This window comes from Anomaloglossus baeobatrachus, chromosome 9 (assembly GCF_048569485.1).
Source record: "Anomaloglossus baeobatrachus isolate aAnoBae1 chromosome 9, aAnoBae1.hap1, whole genome shotgun sequence".
Lineage (NCBI taxonomy): Eukaryota > Metazoa > Chordata > Amphibia > Anura > Aromobatidae > Anomaloglossus > Anomaloglossus baeobatrachus.
In genome coordinates, this window is record NC_134361.1 from 25,718,976 (window position 1) to 25,746,800 (window position 27,825).

Sequence of the window (27,825 nt, forward strand, 5' to 3'; positions counted from 1 at the left end):
GTCCGACCTATGTACCATCCTCCAAAACTTTGAGGACTCCACCAAGATGGTGAGTGGTGATGACGCCATTATTAGCGTCACCATACCGCTACTCTGCCTTCTAAAACGGTCTCTGCTCAAAACCAAACATGATGCATTGCAGGCGGAGCGCGATGAGTTGCAGCAAGAAACAGTAGTGGGTGTGGGTGATAACACACAGCCCAGCCTCGTCTCATCACAACGTGCAGTGGAGGACTATGACGAGGAGGAGGATGAAGACATGGAGCAAATCTCCGGCCAAATTGAGGATATCACATGCACACCAGTCATATCCTCGGTTCAGCGTGGCTGGCCAGAGGACAGGGTAGATGAGGAGGAGGAGGACAGCATGTTCAGTCAACGTATTGGTCAGGCTACTGAAGTCCTGGCTGTTAAGAGTCTGGCGCACATGGCTGACTTTATGGTAAGCTGCCTGTCTCGCGACCCTCGCGTTAAGAACATCTTGGCCGACAATCATTACTGGTTGGTAACACTGTTAGACCCACGCTACAAGGAGAACTTTATGTCTCTTATTCCCGAGGCGGAGAGGTCAACCAAAATGCAGCAGTTCCGGAAGGCCATAGTCACGGAAGTAGGCAAAGCATTCCCCTCACAAAACGCTAGCGGCATAGGTCAGGAATCAGTGGACAACCAAGGCGTACAGCCGAGAGAGGCACAAGTCCAATCCGCCAGAGGTAGGGGAACAGTCTTTAAGATGTGGGACAGTTTTCTCAGCCCCTCACGTACCACAGCCCCTGAGGTGCGGGGTAGTGCCACAAGAAATCCTAAGTTTGCCCAGATGCTCAAGGAGTACCTTGCAGATCGAACAACTGTACTCCGACATTCCTCTGTGCCTTACAATTATTGGGTATCCAAGGTGGACACGTGGCATGAATTGGCTCTCTACGCCTTGGAAGTCCTGGCCTGCCCTGCCGCTAGCGTTTTGTCAGAGCGTGTTTTTAGTGCCGCAGGTGGAATCATTACAGATAAACGCACCCGCCTGTCAACTGAAAATGCTGATAGGCTGACTCTGATCAAGATGAACAAGGGTTGGATTGGGCCAGACTTCACCACACCACCAGCAAATGAGAGCGGAATTTAAAGTTTGTAACGGGAATTTGCCATGTACCTCCAGTCACCCATGGGTACACACTTCTGGACTTTGGATAATCGCTGGACTGCTCCTCCTTCTCCTCATGCGCCACCATGATGACCGTTACAAGAGTTAGGCCTTTGTTTCAGGTATACCCCCAGTGGTAAATTTTTTCGCCCATTCTTTGCAGAATGGACATTACAACGACAGGAGACCCGCTCCTTTGCAATGGGAACAATGTTTTGAGGCCCTCATGCACGTCTCTATGCAAGGACAACGTGGAGCCTCCCAATTTTTGGCTGCCCTGCCAAAGGGCTATACTATAATACACCCACTTCCTGACAATGGACACTTAATGTTTTGAGGCCCTCATGCACGTCTCTATCCAGGGACAACGTGGAGCCTCCCAATTTTTGGCTGCCCTGCCTAAGGGCTATACTATAATACACCCACTTCCTGACAATGGACACTTAATGTTTTGAGGCCCTCATGCACGTCTCTATCCAGGGACAACGTGGAGCCTCCCAATTTTTGGCTGCCCTGCCAAAGGGCTATACTATAATACACCCACTTCCTGACAATGGACACTTAATGTTTTGAGGCCCTCATGCACGTCTCTATCCAGGGACAACGTGGAGCCTCCCAATTTTTGGCTGCCCTGCCAAAGGGCTATACTATAATACACCCACTTCCTGACAATGGACACTTAATGTTTTGAGGCCCTCATGCACGTCTCTATCCAGGGACAACGTGGAGCCTCCCAATTTTTGGCTGCCCTGCCAAAGGGCTATACTACAAAAGACCCACTTCCTTCCAATGGGCACTTCAGGTTTACAGGCCCTCATGCACGTCTCTATCCAGGGACAACGTGGAGCCTCCCATTTTTTGGCTGCCCTGCCTAAGGGCTATACTATAATACACCCACTTCCTGACAATGGACACTTAATGTTTTGAGGCCCTCATGCACGTCTCTATCCAGGGACAACGTGGAGCCTCCCAATTTTTGGCTGCCCTGCCAAAGGGCTATACTACAAAAGACCCACTTCCTTCCAATGGGCACTTCAGGTTTACAGGCCCTCATGCACGTCTCTATCCAGGGACAACGTGGAGCCTCCCAATTTTTGGCTGCCCTGCCTAAGGGCTATACTATAATACACCCACTTCCTGACAATGGACACTTAATGTTTTGAGGCCCTCATGCACGTCTCTATCCAGGGACAACGTGGAGCCTCCCAATTTTTGGCTGCCCTGCCTAAGGGCTATACTACAAAAGACCCACTTCCTTCCAATGGGCACTTCAGGTTTACAGGCCCTCATGCACGTCTCTATCCAGGGACAACGTGGAGCCTCCCAATTTTTGGCTGCCCTGCCTAAGGGCTATACTATAATACACCCACTTCCTGACAATGGACACTTAATGTTTTGAGGCCCTCATGCACGTCTCTATCCAGGGACAACGTGGAGCCTCCCAATTTTTGGCTGCCCTGCCAAAGGGCTATACTACAAAAGACCCACTTCCTTCCAATGGGCACTTCAGGTTTACAGGCCCTCATGCACGTCTCTATCCAGGGACAACGTGGAGCCTCCCAATTTTTGGCTGCCCTGCCTAAGGGCTATACTATAATACACCCACTTCCTGACAATGGACACTTAATGTTTTGAGGCCCTCATGCACGTCTCTATCCAGGGACAACGTGGAGCCTCCCAATTTTTGGCTGCCCTGCCTAAGGGCTATACTACAATAGACCCACTTCCTTACAATGGGCACTTCAGGTTTACAGGCCCTCATGCACGTCTCTATCCAGGGACAACGTGGAGCCCCCCAATTTTTGGCTGCCCTGCCTAAGGGCTATACTATAATACACCCACTTCCTGACAATGGACACTTAATGTTTTGAGGCCCTCATGCACGTCTCTATCCAGGGACAACGTGGAGCCTCCCAATTTTTGGCTGCCCTGCCTAAGGGCTATACTATAATACACCCACTTCCTGACAATGGACACTTAATGTTTTGAGGCCCTCATGCACGTCTCTATCCAGGGACAACGTGGAGCCTCCCAATTTTTGGCTGCCCTGCCTAAGGGCTATACTACAATAGACCCACTTCCTTACAATGGGCACTTCAGGTTTACAGGCCCTCATGCACGTCTCTATCCAGGGACAACGTGGAGCCTCCCAATTTTTGGCTGCCCTGCCTAAGGGCTATACTATAATACACCCACTTCCTGACAATGGACACTTAATGTTTTGAGGCCCTCATGCACGTCTCTATCCAGGGACAACGTGGAGCCTCCCAATTTTTGGCTGCCCTGCCTAAGGGCTATACTACAATAGACCCACTTCCTTACAATGGGCACTTCAGGTTTACAGGCCCTCATGCACGTCTCTATCCAGGGACAACGTGGAGCCTCCCAATTTTTGGCTGCCCTGCCTAAGGGCTATACTACAATAGACCCACTTCCTTACAATGGGCACTTCAGGTTTACAGGCCCTCATGCACGTCTGTATGCAGGGGCATTGGTGAACCTCACAATTTTGGACTGCCCTGGCAAAGGAAAATACTACAAAGACTCACTTCCTCAAAATGGGCACATTAGACTCAGAGGCCTTTATGTACGTCTCTTCTCAGGGACATCGGAGTGCCACACAATGTTTTACGTAAAATCTTTCATGTATTGATCTCAAAAAGTAACATACATTAGCTCTATCTCACTATTGGGTATGTGCCCTTAACATTTCCGCCATGAAAATTCATTTTGGTGTCATTTTGGAAGGTTTTCTGGTGAGTCCGTAAAAATGGCGTAAAACGCGGACAAAATTGTTCACAGCTGTGACTTTTGAGTGATAAATGCTTCAAGGGGTCTTCCCCATGCTGTTGCTATGTCATTTGAGCACTCTTCTGAGACTTTTGTGCCATTTTTAGGGTTTCTACATGCTGCCGGTGGTCATTTCACAAAAATACTCGGGTCTCCCATAGGATAACATTGGGCTCGTTGCTCGGGCCGAGTACACGAGTATCTTGGGAGGCTCGGCCCGAGCTTCGAGCACCCGAGCTTTTTAGTACTCGCTCATCACTAGTGGAGATCCTTTACTGTGGTGAAAAGGTCAAAGGTGCCGGTAGGCACAAAGGATAACCCCAGTTGGAGGACCTGCACCTGAGCTTCTGTCAATGTGTGGGTAGATAAATTAATTACCTCCAATTGGTTCTTTTTCGTCCTTTGTTGTTCCTGGGGTAACGTAGGTGAAATACCTTTTCTTTTCCCCTGAGTAGTCCCCCGAGTCTGTCTGGGAACGCCATACGTTTTCTTATTATGGTTATTCAGGGGGGGTCTGAGTCTCATCTTTCTCTTCCATCTCCATACTCTCCCCTGAGGTGCGGGATGAAATGGAAGCCGATCTTGGTCTGCCAGAATTATACTGGTTAGGACGGCCCTTTCTCCACCTGTACACCTGTTTGTTGGCCCGGTCATTCATATCCCTCTGGAGTTTTTTGACCTTAGTGGTCCTAATTTCGTTCTCCCATTTTACAAACTCGCCATCTATTTCCGTATTAAATTTGGTCAACTGGTCCTCTGTTAATTCTTTTTTGAGTTTCTCTTGAATGGACTCGATTTCTGTCTCCATTTCCCCAACCTGGAGTTCATTAAGTTTAATTAATAATTCCATAAACTGTTTGGAACACGTGTCTGCGCAACTTTCCCAGGCGTTAATGAACAACTCCTCCTGGATGGGAAAGGAGGGGAACACCTGGATGCGCAGACCACGTGGGACCAAAGCTCTGGACACATATTGTTCCAGGAAACCTTTATTCCACCATAGTTTGGTTCTTCTGTGTAATAGTTGTTTTAATTTCTGCATATCCGCCTGGTTGTCATTATGTGTGAGATTAAAACCACAGGCAAGGTCCTCTTTAAATGCCTCACTGATATGGGAATGCCAATTATTATCGCGTGCCCTGAAATCCATTTGTCCTGAAAACAAGACTGTGAATAACACAGAATTAATGAATAAAACAATTTTCATGGAAGATGGGAATGTACAAGTGTATTCATTCATGTTAATAAAGGTATTTTAACACATGGTATTCCCATAATATTGGATTCAAAATACAAGGATAAGCTCCTATAAATGCTTTAGACAAATGTGGAAACCACACAATGGAGTCAAATAATCCATAATTTTTTATTTATCAAATTGTAGAAACAAACAATTAAAAGGAATTGTAGACACACTTCCTAAGTAACAAACATGGTTAAGGAGGAAAATAGAAGACCTCAAACATGTGGGGACCAGGGCCTTATGAATAATATATGGCTGGGGTTTTGTGGATTCCTAAGTCTAGTGAAAGTAAAAAGGCCACATTAATCCCAGTCACACAAGTGTAATGAACCCCTCCTAAGTAAGAGACTGCATGGCGTAATAGTAAAGGGGGGTACCCCTAATATCCAGGCACAAATAGTCCAGGATAGATCAATAGATCGTCTCAGAGTACATACCAGCAGTTCAATTAGGAGGGAAGGTCCAGGGTCCGCGCCCAACAGCCGTTTCGGTTAGCCTTTTTCAAGGGACACCGCACGTTATCCATGTCCCATCACACTCACCCTTAAATAGTGTGTATCAGAAATCATCATCTCGTCCAGCCGTGCTTACGCCCGCCCCCAGACACAAACCCCGGATGTGATGTGCACCACAGCCGGCGGCAGGCGGTGACGTGCCGCGCATGCGTGGGGACATTTCCCATGCAGTCTCTTACTTAGGAGGGGTTCATTACACTTGTGTGACTGGGATTAATGTGGCCTTTTTACTTTCACTAGACTTAGGAATCCACAAAACCCCAGCCATATATTATTCATAAGGCCCTGGTCCCCACATGTTTGAGGTCTTCTATTTTCCTCCTTAACCATGTTTGTTACTTAGGAAGTGTGTCTACAATTCCTTTTAATTGTTTGTTTCTACAATTTGATAAATAAAAAATTATGGATTATTTGACTCCATTGTGTGGTTTTCACATTTGTCTAAAGCATTTATAGGAGCTTATCCTTGTATTTTGAATCCAATATTATGGGAATACCATGTGTTAAAATACCTTTATTAACATGATTGAATACACTTGTACATTCCCATCTTCCATGAAAATTGTTTTATAGATATAAATTACAGTGAACAAACTAACAATGACAGATTGGTACAGAGGGGAGAGAGCCCTGCCCATGAGGGCTTACAGTGTACAGAATAATGGGGAAAGAGACAGTAAATCAGAGGGGGTTGTGGCAGCTCCGGTGCTGGTGAGGCGATTATGGTGGCATCACAGGCTGTAAGCTTTCCTGGCAAAATTAGCTTTCAGGTTATGTCTGAAGTTCTCAAATATGGGTGGGTACTAAATTCTTGATGATGGAGGATGCTCGTGAAAAGTCTTGGAGCCAGTTTGGTGAAGAACATATGAGTGTGGAGGAGGGAAGGAGGTCTTTGGAGGACCAGAGATTACATGTGGAAAGATATCAGGAGATTAGTTTGGAGATATACTGGCTTTGTAGGTCAGTGTTAGTAGTTTAAAATGAATCTGTTCAGAAATTGGGGGCCAATGAAGAGAAGAGAGGCGGAGAAGTAGGAAGTAGAGAGGTAGATTAGTTGGACAGCAGAGTTAAGGCCAGACTGGAGAGGTGCAAAACTGTTAGCAGGGATGCTACAGAGGAGGATGTTGCAGTTGCTGAGACAGAAAATGTTGAGGGCAGCACTAACCTTTAGCAGATGTGGGGTTGAAGAAGGGATGAATTCTGAAAATATTTTTGAGTTGAAGTTGGTGAGGACTTGAATGTGTGGTTTGAATTACAAGGTAGAGTTTAGAGTTACATCGAAGTAGCGAAATTGTCATACAATGGAAAGTGAATATGATCCAAATGTAGGGGATGAGCATACCTTAGAGATGACTCAATACATTTAAATGGAATTGAATTCTACAAAAATCATTGGCCAAAAGTAGGATTTTTTTGTAATTTGCTTTAGAACGAATTCAGCAAATTGGCGGCCCTTTCATGTCTCCCATACTGTATCGGCGGTACTTTTGGGTGTCATGGAGGAAGGGTTTTGAGCACACATGCGGAAAATCACAGCATACTTTGTGATCTCATGATTCCAATGACCTCCTGAACACGTGAGTAATACTGTCCTAGGCGACATGATACCCAGAAATATCTGACTGGAGAATCCCCAAAGTCTAAAAGCAACAATTAATTTGCAAAGAATAACTGCTCAGCAAAATAAATTCCTTAGTAAAAACCAAGCAAATAGGTGAGTTTGCATCTTAAGTGATCCGCTCATCTATTGTATAGGGATGAGCAGACCCGTGGAAGTTCAGGCTCACTGGGTTCGGTAAACCTTTAGTTAAAAGTTCGGTTCGGGACCTGGACTTGACCTGAACTTGACTCCGGACCCTGAACCCCATATAAATCAATGGGGCCTGAACTTCTGTACTGTAAAGTGGTCATAGTAAGGACTAAGGGGCTGCAAAAATAAGAAATATGCGGACAATTACCCTCCAAACAAATGTGGATGGGGAATATATTAAAAAAAAAACAGTGCAGGTAAGTCCTGCGACACACATCCGTGCCGCCAGGACATGTTTGCCATTTTTTACATGTACCAGCGGCACGGAGATACGTACAACAATGCTACCCTATTGTAGCAGGCACACACATGTAAAACCACACGGAACGTGTGTCCGTGTCCGTTGTGCATTTTTCTACACTCTGACATGTCAGTTTTTCTCCAGCATCACGGATGTCACACGGGCCGCACCCGTACCACACTGATGTAGTGTGGATGAGGTCCCGTGTGACACGCGCCGGAGAAAACTCACTTGTCAGAGATAAAAAGAAAAAGCTTAACTCATCTTCTCCTGCCCTCCTGTTTCTGCCGCTGCTGTCACTTTCTGCCGACCGCCGCTCATTATTCTCATTTAATATTCACTTCACTGCAGCCGGAAGCAGCAGCAGCGGGGAGGTGGCAGGACCGGAGACCGAAGATCAGCACTACGGACAGCAGAATGGACCACGTGAGTATGTAAATTACCTATTCTCCGTATGTTATCACAGATAGCACATGGAGAACACACGTGGCCCGCACGTACCAGAGACACGTACTTACCTGCACGCAACACGCAGGGAAAATACGTGTCTCGCGGCACGTGCGTGATTTTCACGTGTGTCGGAGGTCTAAAGCAGGCAGCTGCATGCTGAAACCCTCAGCTGTCTGTTATCAAACATAGGCGAGAGGCCACGTCATTTTTTTTCTTTATTGTTTACAGCAGCGTGCAGGCATCTTCTGCATGCAATAAAGCCTGTTTATTGACTATGCTGAAGCTTTTAAACAAACTTTATTAGCATCCCAACAGCACCCAAACTCCAAACTTGGACACAGACTTTTTTTTAAAATTATTTAAGCCTTAAATATGCCTATAAGATTTTCCTGAAACCAAAAAATAATAATTTAAAAAAAAATAGTAACAATGAAAACATTTATTTTTGCTTTACAATAATTTTACAATTTGTAAACTTTTTCTTCTGCAAATGTAACAACAAAGAAAAAAAAGCTAAAATTTACAACTATTTCTAATGATTAGAAAACTATTTTATACATTTTACAATAAAGTTCTAAGATGGAGAATTTAATAAATAATCTTACAAATATATTGAATGTGTTACAAATGTACATAATTTACACAAATTATGGAAATATTCAGATTTTATACATTAGCTTATGTCATCACTTTCTAAAAAATATAATCTATTTTTGTAAATGTTTAACGAGCCTGAATATTTCCAAGGCTGTACGTTTTGCCCAGATGTTTTTGGAAATTATAGAAAGGTAAAATACATGCAGCCAAGTTGAGGTTGATTGTCTACTTTATTAAGTCCATTTTCATGTACTATTAGGAAACTGTAAGTTGAGAAAGAAGGGGATCCTCATCACCATTTCACTATCTAGAGGACCTTTACTGTTCTCTATTTAAAAGAAAACACATTGCTTTGAATGTATACTGTGTAATTCTTCATTTCTCCTATGGTGGCAGTGTAGGGAAATTGTAGATCTGGTTTCTCAACAGATCATACCAAATCCCTTTGGACACCATGTTATCAGGTCATTGTCAACATCTCTTCTAACAACTGGAGATTTTCCAAACCAAAGATTTATTTTTTTTTTAGTGAAAAAATAAATAAAAAAAATTAAACCACTTACAGTGAGCATCGATTTCCTATCATTGATCTCACTTTTCATACTCAGTAAGTTTATGTTTTTAACTTTTGGGTTTTTTTTTTAAGTACCAAGACATTCTGAGATTTCCTCCTTTAGATAGTTGTGCGTATGCTTATAGTAGAAGGATAGTAATGGAGGACAGATGTTTTTTCAACAAGGTTCTCCACGTCGATGAGTCTCCAAACTGGTCCTGTATAAATAATGTCCTCAGAGCAGACAAGTAGGCAACATTCCAACAAATTCTCCAAGTCCATAAAAAAACAAACAAAAAAAGGTATTTGTGATCATCAACAGATCATGGAGACTCACCCTCCCCACCACCATCCTTGGGAACACCAGGCAATAATATGGCTATCATTTATTATTATAGTTTTTTCTCATGCTTCCTCCTTCTCTTTGATGGAAAGGTAGTGGAGAGTCTAGAGAAGAGTCGTTGGATTGTTAACCTCATGATACAAACTTTGTAAATTAAGTGGTTTTCATAGTAGACACAAGATCAGTACTTTCATCTTCTGCCTCTCTAGAGGATCCAGTACGATGGAAGCTGATAGGCAACTTGTTAGGCAAACTTCTGCATCCATCTTACAGCTGTATGGCCAAGTCATCTTGTAGGAAACTTTTCCTTCAATAGTTATCTTTTGAACAGTGTAATAGTCACTTCGGTCCATCGTAGATGGCTCTGGGAATTCAATTCGAATACATAAAGTCTTGTAAAGTTTTTCTTAAAATCTTGAGTTGTCATTTTCCCAGATGAATCGACTCCTTCACCGATCAAGGTCCATTAACTACATAGACATGTCTTCTCTTCTTTTTTCTCAGTGCACCTATTGCCTGAAATAGAGAATATGGTAAAGATCCAACATATAGAGAATATATACACAAGACATACATACCCCTTTACAACTTGTATCCAGATTCTGAACATATTGACCCACTCAATAATGGATGGTTTAAAATTTGACAATAGATATCATTTTTTTGCTTGAGTCTAGATTAATGGAAAGTATAGATATGTGTTCTATAGTGCACACATGGAAAATAAAAAAAACTAAGCTCTAACTCAAAACTACTACACCTCACCCACATGGTTCTTGTACAAACTAGAAGTGCCAGCTGCACAGTCCCTAAAGGCCCCTGCACAGACTGAAAGAAACCTAAAATGTCTAATATGACCACTCAGAGTTTTACTCTCTGAGCAGCCATCGAGCCATTGTGCACTTCCTTAAGAATCCGAGGAAGATGCAGAGTAAATAATAACAAACACCAAAAGTAACAGTCTGCCAGGAAAAGCACTTGGAAGAAAAGCTTTAATTCCAAGCAGGGCCTGCTTCAAAAATACGACCAGCGGAAAATGCAAGCCCAAGGAAACTTTAAGTACTTACACCCTCTGGGTGATGGGGCAGACTGAATTACAGCATTGGCAACACCTGTTAGTAGAAAAGCAATGAACACAAACAAAGTGTTCAGAACCAGGATAGCGGCAAAACCTAACTGTGGTTCAGCGGAGAAGGAAACGGCACAAAAGACTGCAGAATCAAATCCGAGGCCTGACAGTGATCTTCTCAGCAATATAGGGTGCTAAAACTTAAGGTGTCTTCATCTCAACTCAAGAAACCATCATATTATTTATTTATTTATTCATTCATTCATTCATTTATTAAGAAACTCTGTATTATATATGCTACTTTCTCCTCCTGGACAGATTAAAATTCTCAATTGTGGAGTAAAATCTATATTCATTAAATACAGATATTCCCATGAGGCCCCCTCCACATGTTCATGTTTCCAGTATGTGTCGTGTCCGTTTTCACTCGTACTGGAGACATGTTCACATGCATACTAATTAAATCCATGTTGATCTCCACATCTCCATTTTTTCACATGGAGCATGTGTCCAAGTGAACAACACGCATGTCTGTGTAATCCACATAATGACGTCCATTTTTTACCGGCAGCATGGATGAAACACGTACAGCACATGGATGACATCCATGTGATGGATACCAGAAAAAAATGTGTGACATAAATTAATGTTTTTTTATGTGTTAAAGATGTGAAAAGATAGATAGATAGAACCAAATAAATAAATAAATAATTAAATGGAAAAAATGAAGTGGGGTCCCCCCCATTTTTGATAACCAGCAAAGGTAAAGCAGACAACTAGAGGCTAATATTACTATCATTGGAAGGCCTTTGGCTATTGAGGAATTACCAACCTAAAAATAGCAACCCGCAGCCGCCGCAGAAATGGCGCAACACATAAGATGCACTAATTCTGGCGTTTCACCCCGGCTCTTCCCCATTGCCCTGTTGCAGTGGCAATCAAGGTAATGGTATTTGGGGTTGATGTCAGCTATGAATTGCCCCAACATGGAATTTTGCAAACTGTAAATGGGACTTCTCCTGGCTTCTTGATTTAAAAAATGGCTTTCTTCTTTCCACTCTTCCATAAAGGCCATATTAGTCTACAACTAATAGTTGTCCGGTGGACAGATTCTTCCACCTGAGCTGTGATCTCTGCAGCTCTTCAAGTGACATTGGGCCTCTTAACTGCTCAGTGCTCTCTTTCTTGGGATGTCAGTTTTGGTCGTCGGCCGTGTCTTGGTAGGTTTGCAGTTGTGCCGTACGCCTTCCATTTTTGGAAGATGGATTGTACAGTGCTCCGTAAGATGTTCAGAGCTTGGGCTATTTTTTTTCTAACCTAACCCTGCTTTACTCTTCTCCACAACTTTATCCCTGACCTGTCCGGTGTGTTCCTTGGTTTTCATGATACTGTTTGATCCTTTATGTTCTCACACAAACTTCTGAAACCTTCACAGAACAGCTGTAGTTATACTGAAAAGAAATCACACCCAGGTCAATTAGTTGACTTCTGGAGGAAATTGGTCACTCAGGATTTTATTTAGGGCTATCAGACTTAAGGGAGCTGAATACAAATGCACATCATAATTTTCAGATTTATATTTTTAAAATATGTAGAAAACCAGGTATCATTTGCTTTACACTTCACAAATATGTGCTACTTTGTGTTGGTGTATCACATAAAATACCAATAAAATGTGTTTAAATTTGTAGATGGTAACATGAAAATTTCACAGAGTATGATAGATAGATAGATAGATACATAGAAGCCATGAACTAATTATTCCTTGGAATTAATGCGTTTAAAAAATGTTTCTGTTATTATTTCTACCACTAGATGGTGGTGTTGAGTAGTAGATGTTGCGCGGTGTCTGAACTTGTTATTGTTATTACTAGAAGCCATAACCATATTGAGGAAACTATAAGACGTAGTTTCCAGGTTTAGGATGGGAGTGTTTTGACTGAGGGTTTCTGTATACGTCGCACTATTTGCTATGAGAAGAGGTTTGAGGAAAACGCCAACAAAATTTTTCTTGAAACCAAAAGACAACATAGTGCATAGTGAATCATTTAGACGTTGCTTTGTATATGTTCATTTTTTTCCATTTTTATGTGCTTTTTCGGGTGGGTTCCAGGTGGAATCTGCCTGAAAAAATGTCCATGTGCACATACCCTACTTCAGTTGGATGTGCGCAGGAAGACGCACATTCAGCTTAAGTGTATTGCGGCACAGAGACCAGTCAGGTCCCTGTGCTGCTATACATGCCGCTAGTCAAACAGAGCCTGAGAGCTGACATTAGCACACCAGGCATTAGCGCCGCATGGCAATGATATAATGCGTTGTCATAGCAGGCATGAAGATGTCAGCTGACGGCATCTGTGCCAGCTACAGAGGAAGATGCTGGGTGTAAGGGTAGCAGAATAATATGAGTAGAATATTTTTTTGTTTTTAATGTGTTAGAGATCAGTGGCAGGACATATATACCAGGATGGGGACATATATACCAGGATGGGCCAAGAATGGGGGACATATATACCAAGATGTGGGACATATAAACCACGATGGGAGAGATATATAGCAGGATGGGGGGACCATGATGGCAGACATTTATTCAAGGGGAACATATACAGAATACCAGGATGTAGGACATATACACCAGGATGGAGGACATACATATTAGGGTGTTCCCAGCATAGAGGACATTTATTCCAGGATAGGAGACATACATATCAGGATAAGGGACATATATACCAAGATAGGGAACATATATCCAGGGAGAGGGACAGAGTGGGGGGCACATATACTAGGGTTGACACAGGAGAAATGATGTTAATTCCAAGATGGGGGACATATAGACCAGGAAGGGGTACATATATACCAGGAAGGGGCCCAGGGTTGGGGACATTAGTGTAAGATGGGGGCATTACTACATAATAAATGGGGTGGAGGGCAATTTATATGCCATTATAAAATTTAGAATACTAAGGGCCAATACATTTGACCAACATGAAGGGGGATTTGTGGGCCAAATCTTGCACCATGAGACTAGTTATACCACTGGTTAATAGGTTAGGGTCTGTGCACCAGGAGTGTATAAGGAGTCTTTTTAAGCAGTTCTGTTATGAAAAATGCTTGAAAAATTGTTTAAAAATGATTGAAAGTATCTCTTTAATCATTTCTTTTGTAAAAATCCCTTTGCTGTTCATATGTTCAGTCTTTTAATCTTTTTTTTTTTTTCTTTAGCTTCAGGTTTTTAAAAACCCCAATGCTCCGATTCATCAGTGCTTACGTCAGAAATATAGCATAAAGAACTTTAAAAAGTCACAACATTTTTACGTAATAGTAAAGTTGAACAACAGTTTTAGCATTTTTAAGGCTTTTTCATTTACAAAAAGTGCAAGCACTTTTTCATTGCTAAATTGAATTAAAAAAAATAAGAGAAAATCATGAAAAGAAATCGGTTATATAAACACCAAAAAAATTGAAAATATAAGAAAATCTTTAACAAAAACACTTTAGGACAAAGGAAAGCTCCAAGATAACATCAGCATTTGCTGAACTTTAAAGGGGGATTTACACGCTACGATATCGTTAATGTTTTATCGTCGGGGTCACATCGTTAGTGACGCACATCTGGCGTCATTAACGATATCGTAGCGTGTGACACTTATGTGCGACCTAAAACGATTGCAAAAGTGGCCAAAATCGTTTGCCGCGGAGAGGTCGTCCTAAAACAAAAAATTGTTTACCTCTCATTAGTGATGTTGTTCCTCGTTCCTGCGGCAGCACACATCGCTGTGTGTGACACCACAGGAGCGAGGAACATCTCCTTACCTGCCTCCACCGCCAATGCGGAAGGAGGGGGGTGGGCGGGATGTTACGTCCCGCTCATCTCCGACCCTCTGCTTCTATTGGACGCCTGCCGTGTGACGTCGCTGTGACGCCGAACGACCCGCCTCCTTAGAAAGGAAGCGGATCGCCGGCCAGAGCGACGTCGCAGGGCAGGTAAGCCATGTGACGGGGGATCATGATTTTGTGCGCGACGGGCAGTGATATGCCCGTGTCGCACAAACGATGGGGGCGGGTACGCACGCTAGCGATATCGGTGCCGATATCACTAGCGTGTAAAGTCTTTGAGCCCCTTGAAAAAAAAAAACCCCAAAACATTTTGTGAACATGCACTAAGAGTTCATAGATTATTTTTAGTAATAAGGCTAATGAGCAGTTAAGGCTGCGTTCCTACCATGAACTTTTAATTTTTTTTTTAGTTTTTAATTTTGATGTTACCTAACTGAATTTGAGAGCTACAGTTTTTTTTTAAAATTTGCAGCATGTCATCTCTTTCAATATTTTCTAGCTTTTGTGGCATTTTTTCACTCATAGAAAGAAATAAAAAAGCTCAAAAAAGTTACAAAAACCATACCAAATGTTTCTGAGGCATTTTCACAGGTTTTTTTTTCTGCCATTTTTTAAGCATTTTTGGTGGATAAAACTAATTTTATTGAATTACAAATTTTATTACTGTAGACAAACTACACATGAAAGCTGCACAGAAAAAATGATGCAAAAAAAAAAGTAGCGGAAAAAAGCCACAAAATGGGTGTTTTGAGAGCAGAGTTTATACTGAGAAATAAAAAAACACTGTAAAAACACAGCAAAGGTTAGGACTTTGTAATAGTTGGTAAAAGTAATTAAGTTAATGTTAATAGCCAAGAATTAATAGCCTAATTTTAGGGCATTAGGTAATTCACTGTGCGATCTGCACCATTAAGCGACTGCTCAACAGTTACTTGTTTGCCAGTCATATAATAGTCTGTTTACACAAGAAAACTGCATTTTCAATGTGTACTTTAGTGTATCTGAAACAGAAACTTTCTCCCAGAATGATCAAGATGTCAAGAGGAGCTGCCGTGTAATTCAATTGCTCATTAGTAGTTATTCCAATCAGTTCTTAAAAAGAAAATTTGTATACAAAACCTACCGCAAAAGCAAGAGCAGAAGATACAACTGCTCCGGTAGCGACACCCACGCCAGTAAGAATGATGTGTCCAAAGGGTTCATCAGTATATTCACTTGACACTAAAATACAATGCAAATACATTTATCAATGTCTAAACTGGTCATAAAATGAAAAAATGAGAAAAAGTCCTAAAAATTTAATTTGGCTAAAATCCTAGATGACAGTAGTTAAAAAGGTTGTCCGCTACTTTTACATTGATGGCCTATCCTTTGGATAGGTCATCAGTGTTTGATCAGCTGGTGTCCAACACCAGACTTTCCCACCAATCAGCAGTTCTCTGTGTCGGCGGCAGCAGCAGGTGGCTGGAAATGCTCCGTTAAAGAGCTTCTCCGTCTTCTGATAGCAGCCTCGGCTGCTATCCTATTGATTTGAATGGGAAGTGTATATGCAGCACCCGGCCGTGGCTGCTATCAGTTGATGGAGCAGCTCCGGAACTGAACATTTCCAGATACCAAGTGCCATCGCTAGCATCGAAAACAGCTGATCGGCGGGGGTGTCGGGTGTCGGACCGAGCCGATCAGACATTGATGATCTATCCTAAGGGGTACTTTGCACATTACGACATCGCAGGTGCGATGTCGGTGGGGTCAAATCGAAAGTGACGCACATCCGGCGTCGCTGTCGACATCGGAGTATGTGAATCCTTTTTACTACAATTAACGAGCGCAAAAGCGTCGAAATCGTATGATCGGTGTAGCGTCGGTCATTTCCATCATTTCGGAAGGACCGGTGTTACGATGTTGTTCCTCGTTCCTGCGGCAGCACACATCGCTGTGTGTGAAGATGCAGGAGCGAGGAACATCGCCTTACCTGCGTCCCGGCTGCAATGAGGAAGGAAGGTGGTGGGCGGGATGTTTACGTCCCGCTCATATACGCCCCCCTGCTTCTATTGGCCGCCTGCCGTGTGACGTTGCTGTGACGCCGCACAACCCGCCCCCTTAGGAAGGAGGCGGTTTGCCGGCCATAGCGACGTCGCAGGGCAGGTTAGTGCATGTGAAGATGCCGTAGCGATAATGTTCACTATGGCAGCTATCACCAGATATCGCAGCTGCGACGGGGGCGGGGACTATCGCGCTCGGCATCACTACCATCGGCTTACGATGTCGTAGTGTGCAAAGTACCCCTAACGATAGACCATCAATGTAATGGATAACCTCTTTAAATGATTCAGTGGAATTCAATGGTTTCTCCCAACATAAAAATTTATTACCCACAGGCTAAGTGATAACTAGTTGATGGCTTGGGGTCCAACCACTGAAATCCCACCAATCACTGAGAATTGGGATTTGAAAAGCCCCGATGGAATGAAGCAGCAGCTGTGCATGCACATCAATGCTCAATTCACTCACTCTAACTTCCTGAGAAGATGCAGATGGGACAGTTCAGAGCTCAGTTTTTGGGATTGGTGAGGGATCCAACAACTGGACCCCAACCGATCACAAAGTTATCACATTTCATGTGAATAGGAAATAATATTCAGCTTAGAAAATAAGAAAAAATTCTTCTATATGCTCCTTTAGCTTCAACCCTCTAGCCTGTAGGTAAAGAGGCTCTTCAACTGGAGGACTTGGGTCACTCATGTATGACATAGTCCATTTCAATTTATTATTACTTGAACATAAAAGGTGCCCAAAATACCAGTTCCCCACTGTTAGAGAATCATAGGCTTTTTAAAATGAGACAGTCCTTTAACTTCCACGTGAATAAGTAATTTGGGGCGGGGGGGGGTTCCACTCATTGGGAAACTTATGGCTAACTATAATCTACTCTTGCTGGTTTCAGAAGCTCTGGACTGGAGTTAAGAAATAAATTTATCAACTCTAAAAATCTGCTTCACAACCTCTATCTGGCTGGAATCATAAACATAAGAGAATGCAAGGGTCCCAGTCAGATTTGGGCCCCATTCATGAACACCAATTCTCTCATTTACTGATATGGTTGTAGGGATTCACATAGAATAAGGATTCATTTTGCATGCTGTCTCGATGCCTCCATTAGCTAAATCATTAATTAAACAATAGAAAATAAAATTGTTGAATAAATTCTGATAAATTTAGAACTTACCTGGTGGTTCTGTTGGCTTTGATGTTTTGCCGATCAGAGTTGTGGTGGTTGAAGTATCTGCTGTCCTTGTAGTTGACCTCATGAAAGCTTTTATAGTTGTCATTGTCCTTGATGTCACAGGACCAGCCAGTGGAGCTCCTGTAGACACCCTGCTTGTTGAAGTTGTATCAGTCGGTCTTAATGTTGTTGCTTTCAACCTCTCTGTCTCCGTACTGACAGATTTCAAAGATGTTGTTACTAATGTGTCATGCTTTCCAATTGTTTGGCTTTTGCTATCCCTCACTGTAGCTCCTACAGTCGTTTTCCTTACAACTTGGCTCATTGTAGTGCTTCCACTTTTTTCTACAGCTGTTGTTGATGAGTAATCGGTTTGTTTACTGGATCCCCTAATTCCAAAACCAGTGGTAGCATCACTTTTGATATTGGTAGTGATTACTTTACCACTTGTTACTTCCAGGGCATTTGTTTTAGAAATTGTGTGTACATGTTTGTCAGTAGTTGTTTTGCTTATTATAGGTTCTGTTTTAGATGTTTTGGTTGTTTTTATATCTTCTGGAGTTGTTTTATCGATATTTTCAGCCATTACTCTACTTGTAGGCTGTGATACTTGTTTAACTGTTGTAACCATGGTGGGGGCTACTAAAGTGCTAACTATTCCCTTAGCCTCTGTTTGTTTCCCAGTGGGTAGCTTGGTCAATACTGCAAAAGCAGACGATCCAGTATTAGAATGGTCTGTGATGGCCTTGGTGTATAAAGGTGTTGCTGATGTAGTAACTTGCCCAATTGTCCCCTTAGAGGTTTTTGACGTTGATAAAGGTGATCCTACTGTAGGTAGTGTAACCTCAATTGACTTTGGTGGACTTTTTGAAGTTATTCTAGATGTTGAGAATAATTTGAGAACAACAGATGAAGTAGTGTCTTTGGCCTCTGCCCCGGTTGGGGGTATTGTAGGTTTTAATGAATCTACAACTGTATTTATAGCCGCCCTTGATGTGTGTAGTGTAGTATCCTCAATGGATGTTGGTGGACTTTTCAAAGTTGTTTTAGCTGATGAGAGTTTTGTGGGAACTGTAGACATTGTTGTCTCTTTAATAACTATTTCTTTTGTAGTTGGTATTGAATCTGTAGCTGTAACTTTAGCAGATCCTGATGTATGTAGTGTTGTAGCCTTAATGGGCGCCGGTGGAATTTTTATAGTTGTTACGCCTGGTGAGAATATTGTAGGATTTATGGATTTTGCTGGTTCCTCTGTCACTATTCTGGTTGTTGTAGGTTTCACTGAATCTGTAGCTGTAACCATAGCTGTTTTTGTCATATGTACTGTAGTAGCCTCAATGGATGTTAGTGGAATTTTTACACCTTTTGTAGTTGTAGCTACTACTGAATCTGTAGCTGTAACTTTAGGTAATCTAGTTGTAATTAGTGTAACGTCAATAGATATTGGTGGACTTTTTGAAGTTGTTCCAGCTGTTGAGGATATTTTGGGATGGGCCATTGCTGTTGTTCTATCTGCCCCTGTTCTAGGTTTTACTGTATTTGAAGCTGTAACTTTAGCAAATCCTGTTGTAGGTGGTGTGGTAAACACAATGGATGTTGGTGGAATTTTTGAAGTTGTTACAGCTGTTGAGGATATTGTAAGATTTATTGACTTTGATGTTCCTTCTGCTGTTGTTCTGGTTATCGTATTCTTTACTGAATCTGTAATTATAGCTAACTTTGTTGTAGGCAATGTTTCAACTTCAATGGAAGTTGGTGGACTTTTTGAAGTTGTTTTAGCTGTTGAGAATTTTGTAGACACTATAGATGCTGTTGCCTTTTTTGTACTGGTTTCAGTTGCACTGGTTACTAAATTTGTAGCTGTAACTATAGTTGGTCCTGTTTTATGTAGGGTTGTAGCTTCAGTGGACATTGGTGGAAATTTTGAAATTGTTCCAGATGTTGAAAATATTGTAGGATTAATAGGTGTTGATGTTCCATCTGTTCTTGTTCTGGTTGTTGTAGGCTTTACTGAACCTTGAGCTGTAGCTGATCTCGTTGTGGTTAGTGTGGTAACCTCAATGGACGTTGATGGATTTTTTGTAGCTGTTTTAGCTTTTGTAGCATCCATTGATGTTGTTGTCCCTTTTGTAGCTGCTCCAGCTCTATTTGTAGTTCTTACTGAATCTGTAGCTGTAACTATTGTTGATCCTGTTTTAGGAAGAGTTGTAGCCTCAGTGGACTTTGGTGGAAGTTTTGAGGTTGCTACAGTTGTCGAAAATATTTTGGGACCTACTGACAATGTTGTTCTTTCTGACTCTGTCTTTGGTTTGACTAATTCTGTAGTAATTGTAACCACTTTTGTTGTAGGTAGTGTAGTAACCTCAATGGATGCTGATGGACTGTTTGAGGCTGTTTTAACTGTTGAGATAGTTGAGATCTCCATTGATGTTGTTGTCCTTTTTGTACTTGCTGTAGTTGTAGTTACTACTGAAGCTGTAGCTGAAACTATAGGTGACCCTGTTGTAGGTAGTGTTGTAGCCTTAACGGACATCAGTGGGATTTTTGAAGTAGCTACAGTTGTTGAGAATATTTTGGGACCTACTGATGTTTTTCCTCCTTCAGTCTCTATTTTTCTGGTAGGTTTTACTGAAACAGTAGCTTTAATTATAGCCGCTTTTGTTATAGGTAGTGTAGTAACCTCAAAAGATGTTGGCAAACTTTTTAAAGTGGTTTTAGGTGTTGAGAGTGTTGTAGGATTCATATTTATCATTGTTTCTTTTGCCACTATCGTAGGTGTCGTAACTATAGCTGGTCCTGTTTTAGATAGTGTTGTGGCCTCCATGGATGTTGGGGGGTGGTTTGAAGCTACTAGAGCTGTGGACACTATTGTAGGATTTATAGATGTTGCTGTCTCTTCTTTTGCTGTTTTGGTTGTTATTTGCTCTATTGAATCTGTAGATGTAACTATAGCTGATATTGTTGTAAGTAGTGTCGTAACCTCAATGGACGTTGGTGGACTTTTTGAAGTTGTTACTGCTGTTGAGAATATTGTTGAATCCGTTGATGTTGTTGTTCCTTCTACCATTGTTCCAGTTGTAGCTGTAGATACTACTAAATCAGTAGCTGTTATTTTATCTGATCCTGTTGTTAGAAGTGTTGTAGACTCAATAGATGTTGGTGTAATTTTTGATGCTGTTTTAGAATGTGTTAACATTGTAGGATTTATTGATGTTGCTGCTCTGGTTGTGGTAGGTTTTATTGAATCTGTAGCTTTTCTGGTTGTTGTTGCTGTAGGTTTTATTGTATCTGTAGCTGTACTGGTTGTTGTAGGTTTTATTGAATCTGTAGCTGTTCTGGTTGTAGGTTTTATTGAATCTGTAGCTGTTCTGGTTGTTGTAGGTATTATTGTATCTGTAGTTGTTCTGGTTGTTGTAGATTTTATTGAATCTGTAGCTGTTCTGGTTGTTGTAGGTTTTATTGAATCTGTAGCTGTTCTGGTTGTTGTATTGATTATATTTATTATTGTATCTGTAGTTATTCTGGTTGTTGTAGGTTTTATTGTATCTGTACCTATTTTGGTTGTTGTAGGTTTTATTGAATCTGTAGCTGTTTTGGTTGTTATAGCTATTATTGTATCTGTAGTTTTTCTGGTTGTTGTAGGTATTATTGTATCTGTAGATGTTCTGGTTGTTGTTGTAGGTTTTATTGAATCTGTAGCTGTTCTGGTTGTTGTAGGTTTTATTGAATCTGTAGCTGTTTTGGTTGTTGTAGGTTTATTTGAATCTGTAGCTGTTCTGGTTGTTGCAGGTATTATTGTATCTGTAGTTGTTCTAGTTGTAGATTTTATTGAATCTGCAGCTGTTACGGTTGTTGTAGATTTTATTGAATCTGTAGCTGTTACAGTTGTTGTAGGTTTTATTGAATCTGTAGCTGTGCCGGATGTTGTAGGTTTTATTGAATCTGTAGCTGTGACGGTTGTTGTAGGTTTGATTGAATCTGTAGCTGTTCTAGTTGTTGTTGTAGGTTTTATTGAATCTGTAGCTGTGCCGGTTGTTGAAGGTTTTATTGAATCTGTAGCTGTTCTTGTTGTTGTAGATTTTATTGAATCTGTAGTTGTTATGGTTGTTGAAGATTTTATTGATTCTGTAGCTGTTATGGTTGTTGTAGATTTTATTGAATCTGTAGCTGTTACGGTTGTTGTAGGTTTTATTGCATCTGTAGCTGTTCCGGTTGTCGTAGGTTTTATTGAATCTGTATCGGCTCTGGTTGTTGTTGCAGATTTTATTGAATCTGTGGATGTAACTATATCTGATTTTGTTGTAAGTAGTGTTGTAACTTCAATAGACATTGATGGACTTTCTGAAGTTTTTCCAGTTGTTAAGATAATTTTGGGATCTACAGATGTTGTTCCTTCTGTCTCTGTTCTTGTTGTAGTTATTGCAGGTTTTACTAAATCTGTAGTTGTAACTGTATCCGTAGTTGTTGTAGGTTGTGTGGTGATCTCAATTGATGTTGACGGATGTGTCGAAGTTGTTCCAGCTGTTGAGAATATTTTAGGATCCATAGTTGTTGTTATTTCTTCTGCCACTATTCTGGTTGTGATTGTTGTGGGATTTACTGTACTAATAGTTGGTTTTGTTTTATCTGTTGTAACTTCAATGGAAGATGGTGGGCTTTTTGCAGTTATTCCTGTTGTTGAAAATATTATCAAATCTTTTTCAGTGGTGGATTTTGTAGATATTTCTGGAATGGTTCTGGTACTGGAGTGCCCTGGCGGTACAGTCATTTGTAGAATTGTGGTTGTAACCATTGGTCGTGTGGTTGAAGGGTTAGTGACATCTGCTGATGTGGACAACATTGTAGTTCCCTGTGCACTAACTGTTGTGGGTATTTTAGAACTTTGAGTTTCTGATATTTTTCCTGTTGATATTTTACCGTCATCTGTAGTAGTTGTCTCTTCTTTACTCTTTGTAGATAGTGTTGTCAATGCTTGTTGACCATAAATATTTGGAAAAAAAATAAAAATTGAGTGAATATAGGTTATCTGGACCTTAAAAAGTTTTCTACTTATACATTTATGGCATTGTGTGATCCACAAGATCCTCATTGTTCTGGAGAATATTAAAGAGGAACAACCACCAGGATTTTCATATATAACCTATAGCCAGTGCTATACTGGCACTATCATGCTGATTCTATACGGTACATACCTTTAGGCCGGGTCCACACGGGGGACTAATGCGATCCTTGCATGACACTCAGATCACGCTGGCAGCACAGTGAAAGCCGAGTGTCATGTGAGTGTCACTGCGACTGAGGTCCGATCATGCAATTGGACCTCAGCTGCGGGGGGTGGCCGGCACTGAGGAGGGGATGGCCGGTGCTGAGCAGGGGCGGGCCAGCGCTGCGGAGGGGAGGGAGGGATTTATCTTCCTCTCTCCACCGTAGCCGGCTATTGCCATTCTCGCCCTGAACTCGCAGTACATTGATATACTATGAGTGCAGTGCAATTTTTACTCTCTTCCTATAGAGTTAAATGGGTACAAGATAAACCAGGAACGCATTACAGTCACAGCATGCGCCGATTGTTTTCTAGGTCCGATTAGGGCTGAGAAAATAATCGCTCATGGGTGCTGACACATAGGCTAATATTAGTTGGTCCGAGTGGAATGCAATGTTTTATCGCATTGCACTCGCTCCGATTTTCATGCTGTGTGTCTTAGGCCTTAGTTGTGATATCGGATGTATACTTTCTGAAATACAGGCAAGTAAAGTTTATGAAAGGCACTGTTATTTGATGAGCAGTGCAACAGGATATCTAATATGTGTGTTGGCTTTTGCTAGTTATTTCCATCCCCTCTGCCTGCCTGGCCTTGCTCCTCCTGTCTCTGTTATTACAGGGGGAGGCAGGACATGAGGGAGGAAGGATAGGCAGGAAGACAGGGGCAGGAATAACTAGCAATACCCGACCCACCTATTAAATATTCTGTTGCACCTCTCATCAAATAACAGTGTATGTCACAAACTTTACTTGCCTATATTTCAGATAGTATACATCCGATCTCACAACTAAAGGTATGTTTAGAATCAGCATGATAGCACCAGTAGAGCACTGGCTTTAGTTTATCTATGAAAATCATGTTTGTTGATCCTCTTTAAGTGTATATCTTCTTTTAATGGATACATTCTGTATATGTACAACCACATCTATTTCTAGATTGTGACCACCTCTCTGGACCACAGAAGGGCCTAGTGGCCTTAGTGGCTAGAAGTAAAAAAAGGGGTTTCAAAGAGTTATTCTCACCAATGGGAAAAGTGATAACTTTCTGAAAGTCCAATTACCATTCCCAAGAATAGTGATTTGAAATGCTATTGTGTCCTGAAGACAAGGAATGGAGCACTGGTGACCATAAGCAACCATGTCTCTATTCTAATGGTGCATTTCAAAGCCCAATTCTTGGGATTGGCAGAAGGCTCCCAGCAGTTGGACCTCAATGATTATCAAACTATTTACATGGTATCAGTGAAATAGCAATAGATGTAAAAAGGACATTTAGTAATGTTATCATAATGTACATGTCACAATATATTCTTACCTACAAATTTGGTAAATATTTCTCCCTATAAAATAAGAAAGTAAGTTAAAACATTAATAAAACAATCATGATTTGTGATTAAAATTCACTACTTCTAATCAGAATAGGTTTTTTGTTTTAACCTTAGTACAAATATTTGTGCCGATTATCTTTTTAACAGTCAACATATTAGGCTACATGTAGCGATGAGCGAGCACTACCATGCTTGGGTGCTCAAGACTCGTAACGAGCAGTCGGATGCTCGGTTGGGTGCAACTACAGTATTGGAATGGGGAACTCAAGCATTTTTCCAGAAGATCTTCCTGAAAAGTGCTCAAGTCCCCCATTGACTTCCATTATACACAGTACACATGTCGAGCCCATCCAAGCATCCAACTGCTCTTAATGAGTATCAAGCACCCAAGCATGGTAGTGCTCACTCATCATTACCTATAGGTTGAACTTGATGGACTTAAGTCTAACTTCAACCTTCTAAACTATGAAAATATGAAATTATGAATTAGAAAAGTTGTTTCATATCTCCATATCTCCTGCAGAGGACTCAGTAGTAAATCGCTGTGTTATAGACGTCTAAGCTTTCCCTAATGATGGCTGCAAACAGCCACAATTGTTTCTTTTTATGAATGTGAGAAGTTAAAAATCTGGATGAAAAAAATGTGATCTCCAACCTTTAGTAAGGTCCCTGAAGTGGATTCACTAGAGAAACCTCGGCAGTTGTGCTGGCATCTAAAAGCTGCCATGTGCACATGGCCTTAGGGAATGTGCACCTAGAATTTTTCATTGAGTTTTTAGAGCATAAACTGAACATGAACTCTCAAAATCATCCTTCAAATGTCAAACCTCCTAATAAAAATGAGTTTAGCTCAGTTTTTGCTCTGAAAACTCAGCAAAAAGACAATGTGCACATGGCCTTAGAGTACAGTATGTGGACACAGAGTAATTGGAATAGATCCGCTCCAAGAAAACACATGAAAATCACTTAAAAAATGCTTGAAAGGCTATAGCTATTCATTTCTATTGCAAAGCCAATTTACTGTTCATAAGATCAAATTTCCACGCTATTAAATGCATAGAGGACTAGTCAGAAGCCAGAAGCAAAGGAAACGAGGGAGGAGAAAACTGAAGCTGGTGCCTATTGGAGTAAGCGAAAATCTGGGGGTTGATTGGAGGAAGGAACAAATGAGGGATGAGGTTAGTTTAATATATTATTGCGCTTTAGCCAATTTCTGTCTCATATAAGTACAGAAAAATGGTTTCCAACTGACTGTCATTTAACTACATTTAGGCAAATCGCATCATCGCCAAATTTTAATTAGCTAGAATTTGCAAATTTTAGGAAATTCTATATAAATATGATTAGTTTAGAATCAATTTGCTCATCCTTTGTGTCTATAAGTAACATACAAACTTTGATGGATTATTACCTGTATACCTTCCAGACGTCCTAAGGTAATATCTGTATAAGAGAAAAAGAAATAGTTTATAGATAATTCAGAAAAAAATGTTGTTGAACAAATATGAGAAACAGCTTGGACTTACCTTTTGTTTTGAGTGGTGGTGTTGTAAATCTCGGGAGTTCTATATTTGGGGTTCCACTTCCTTTTCCAAGGTCTGTAGGGTTTGGAGTTGTAGTAGCGACTTTTCCTGATACTGTCATAATTTCCGGTGAGGTTGAGTCTTGCTTAGCTGTTGTTTCAACAGAAGTCTCTTTCCGTTGCATTCCAACAGTTAAACCTTCTTTAGATGTTATATCCAAGGCTGTAGATGCTGATGGAGCTGTAGATGATTGTAAAGTTATAGACACTGGTGGAGCTGTAGATGCTCGTGAAGATGTAGACACTAGTGGACCTGTAAATGCTGGTGGAGCTGTGGATGATTGTGGAGCTGTAGATGCTTGTAGAGCTGTAGAAATTGATGGAGCTGTAGACGCTGATGGAGATGTAGATGCTGGTGGAGCTGTAGACGCTTGTGGAGCTATAGACTCTTGTGGAGCTGTAGACACTGTAGAAGCTGTTGGAGATGTAGATGCTGGTGGAGATGTAGATGTTGGTGGAGCTGTAGACGCTTGTGGAGCTGTAGACACTGGTGGAGCTGTAGATGCTAGTGGAGATGTAGAACCTGTTGGAGATGTAGATGCTGGTGGAGCTGTAGACGCTTGTGGAGCTGTAGATGCTGGTGGAGCTGTAGATGCTTGTGAAGCTGTAGACACTTGGGGAACTGTAGATACTGGTGGAGTTGTAGATGCTGGTGAAGATGTAGACACTTCTGGATATGTAGAAGCCTGTGTAGCTGTAGATACCTGTGGAGCTGTAGACACTAGTGAAGCTGGAGACGCTGTTGGAGATCTAGATCCTGGTGGAGCTGTAGATGATGGGGGAGCTGTAGATACTGGTGGAGATGTAGATGCTGGTGGAGCTGTAGATGCTTGTAGAGCTGTAGTCTGTGGTGTAGCTGTAAACGCTGGTGGAATTGTAGATGCTGGTGGAAATGTAGACGCTGGAAGAGATGTAGATGCTGGTGGAGATGTAGACGCTGGTAGAGAAGTAGATGCTGGCGGAGCTATAGATGCTTGTGAATCTGTAGATGCTGATAGATCTGTAGATGTTGGTGGAGCTGTAGATGCTTGTGGAACTGTAGATGCTTGTGGAGCTGTAGACACTGGTGGAGCTGTAGATGCTGATGGAGATGTAGATGCTTGTGGAGCTGTAGACACTGGTAGAGCTGTAGATGCTGGTGGAGATTTAGGTGCTGGTGGAGCCGTAGATGCTTGTGGAGCTGTAGATGCTGGTGGAGCTGTATATTCTTGTGGACCTGTAGGAACTTGGGGAGCTCTGGATGCTTGTGGAGCTGTAGACACTGATGGAGCTGTAGACACTGATGGAGCTGTAGATGCTGGTGGAGATGTAGACACTGGTGGAGCTGTAAATGCTGGTGGAGCTGTAGATGCTTGTGGACCTGTAGATGGTTGTGGAGCTGCAGACACTGGTGGAGCTGCAGATGCTGGTGGAGCTGTGGTTGCTGTAGCTGCTGTAGATGCTTGTGGACCTGTAGATGGTTGTGGAGCTGTAGACACTGATGGAGCTGTAGATGCTGGTGGAGATGTAGACAATGGTTGAGCTGTAGACGCTTGTGGAGCTGTAAATGCTGGTAGTTCTGTAGACATTGGTGGAGCTATAGATGCTGATGGAGCTATAGAAGCTTTTGGAGCTGTAGACGCTGGTGGAGCGGTAGATGCTTGTAGAGCTGTAGATGCTTGTGGAGCTGTAGATGCTGGTGGAGCTGTAGATTCTATTGGAGCTGTAGATACGGGCGGAGCTGTAGATGCTGGTGGAGCTGTAGATGCTAGTGGAGCTGTAGATGCTAGTGGAGCTGTAGAGGCTAGTAGAGTTGTAGATGGTAGTGGAGCTGTAGACACTTGTGGAACTGTAGACACTGAAG

General features: G+C 41.8%; 1 protein-coding gene across 1 annotated transcript in view; it reads right to left on the bottom strand.

The window, feature by feature from the left end:
* The window catches only part of LOC142251747 (uncharacterized), a 44,257-nt gene extending 39,847 nt beyond the window's left edge, over positions 1–4,410 (bottom strand). Inside the window, exon 1 of the mRNA XM_075324797.1 lies at positions 4,363–4,410. Coding sequence (XP_075180912.1) covers positions 4,363–4,410 — 48 coding nt within the window. The remainder of the gene's footprint in view (positions 1–4,362) is intronic.
* Positions 4,411–27,825: the final 23,415 nt, after the last annotated feature.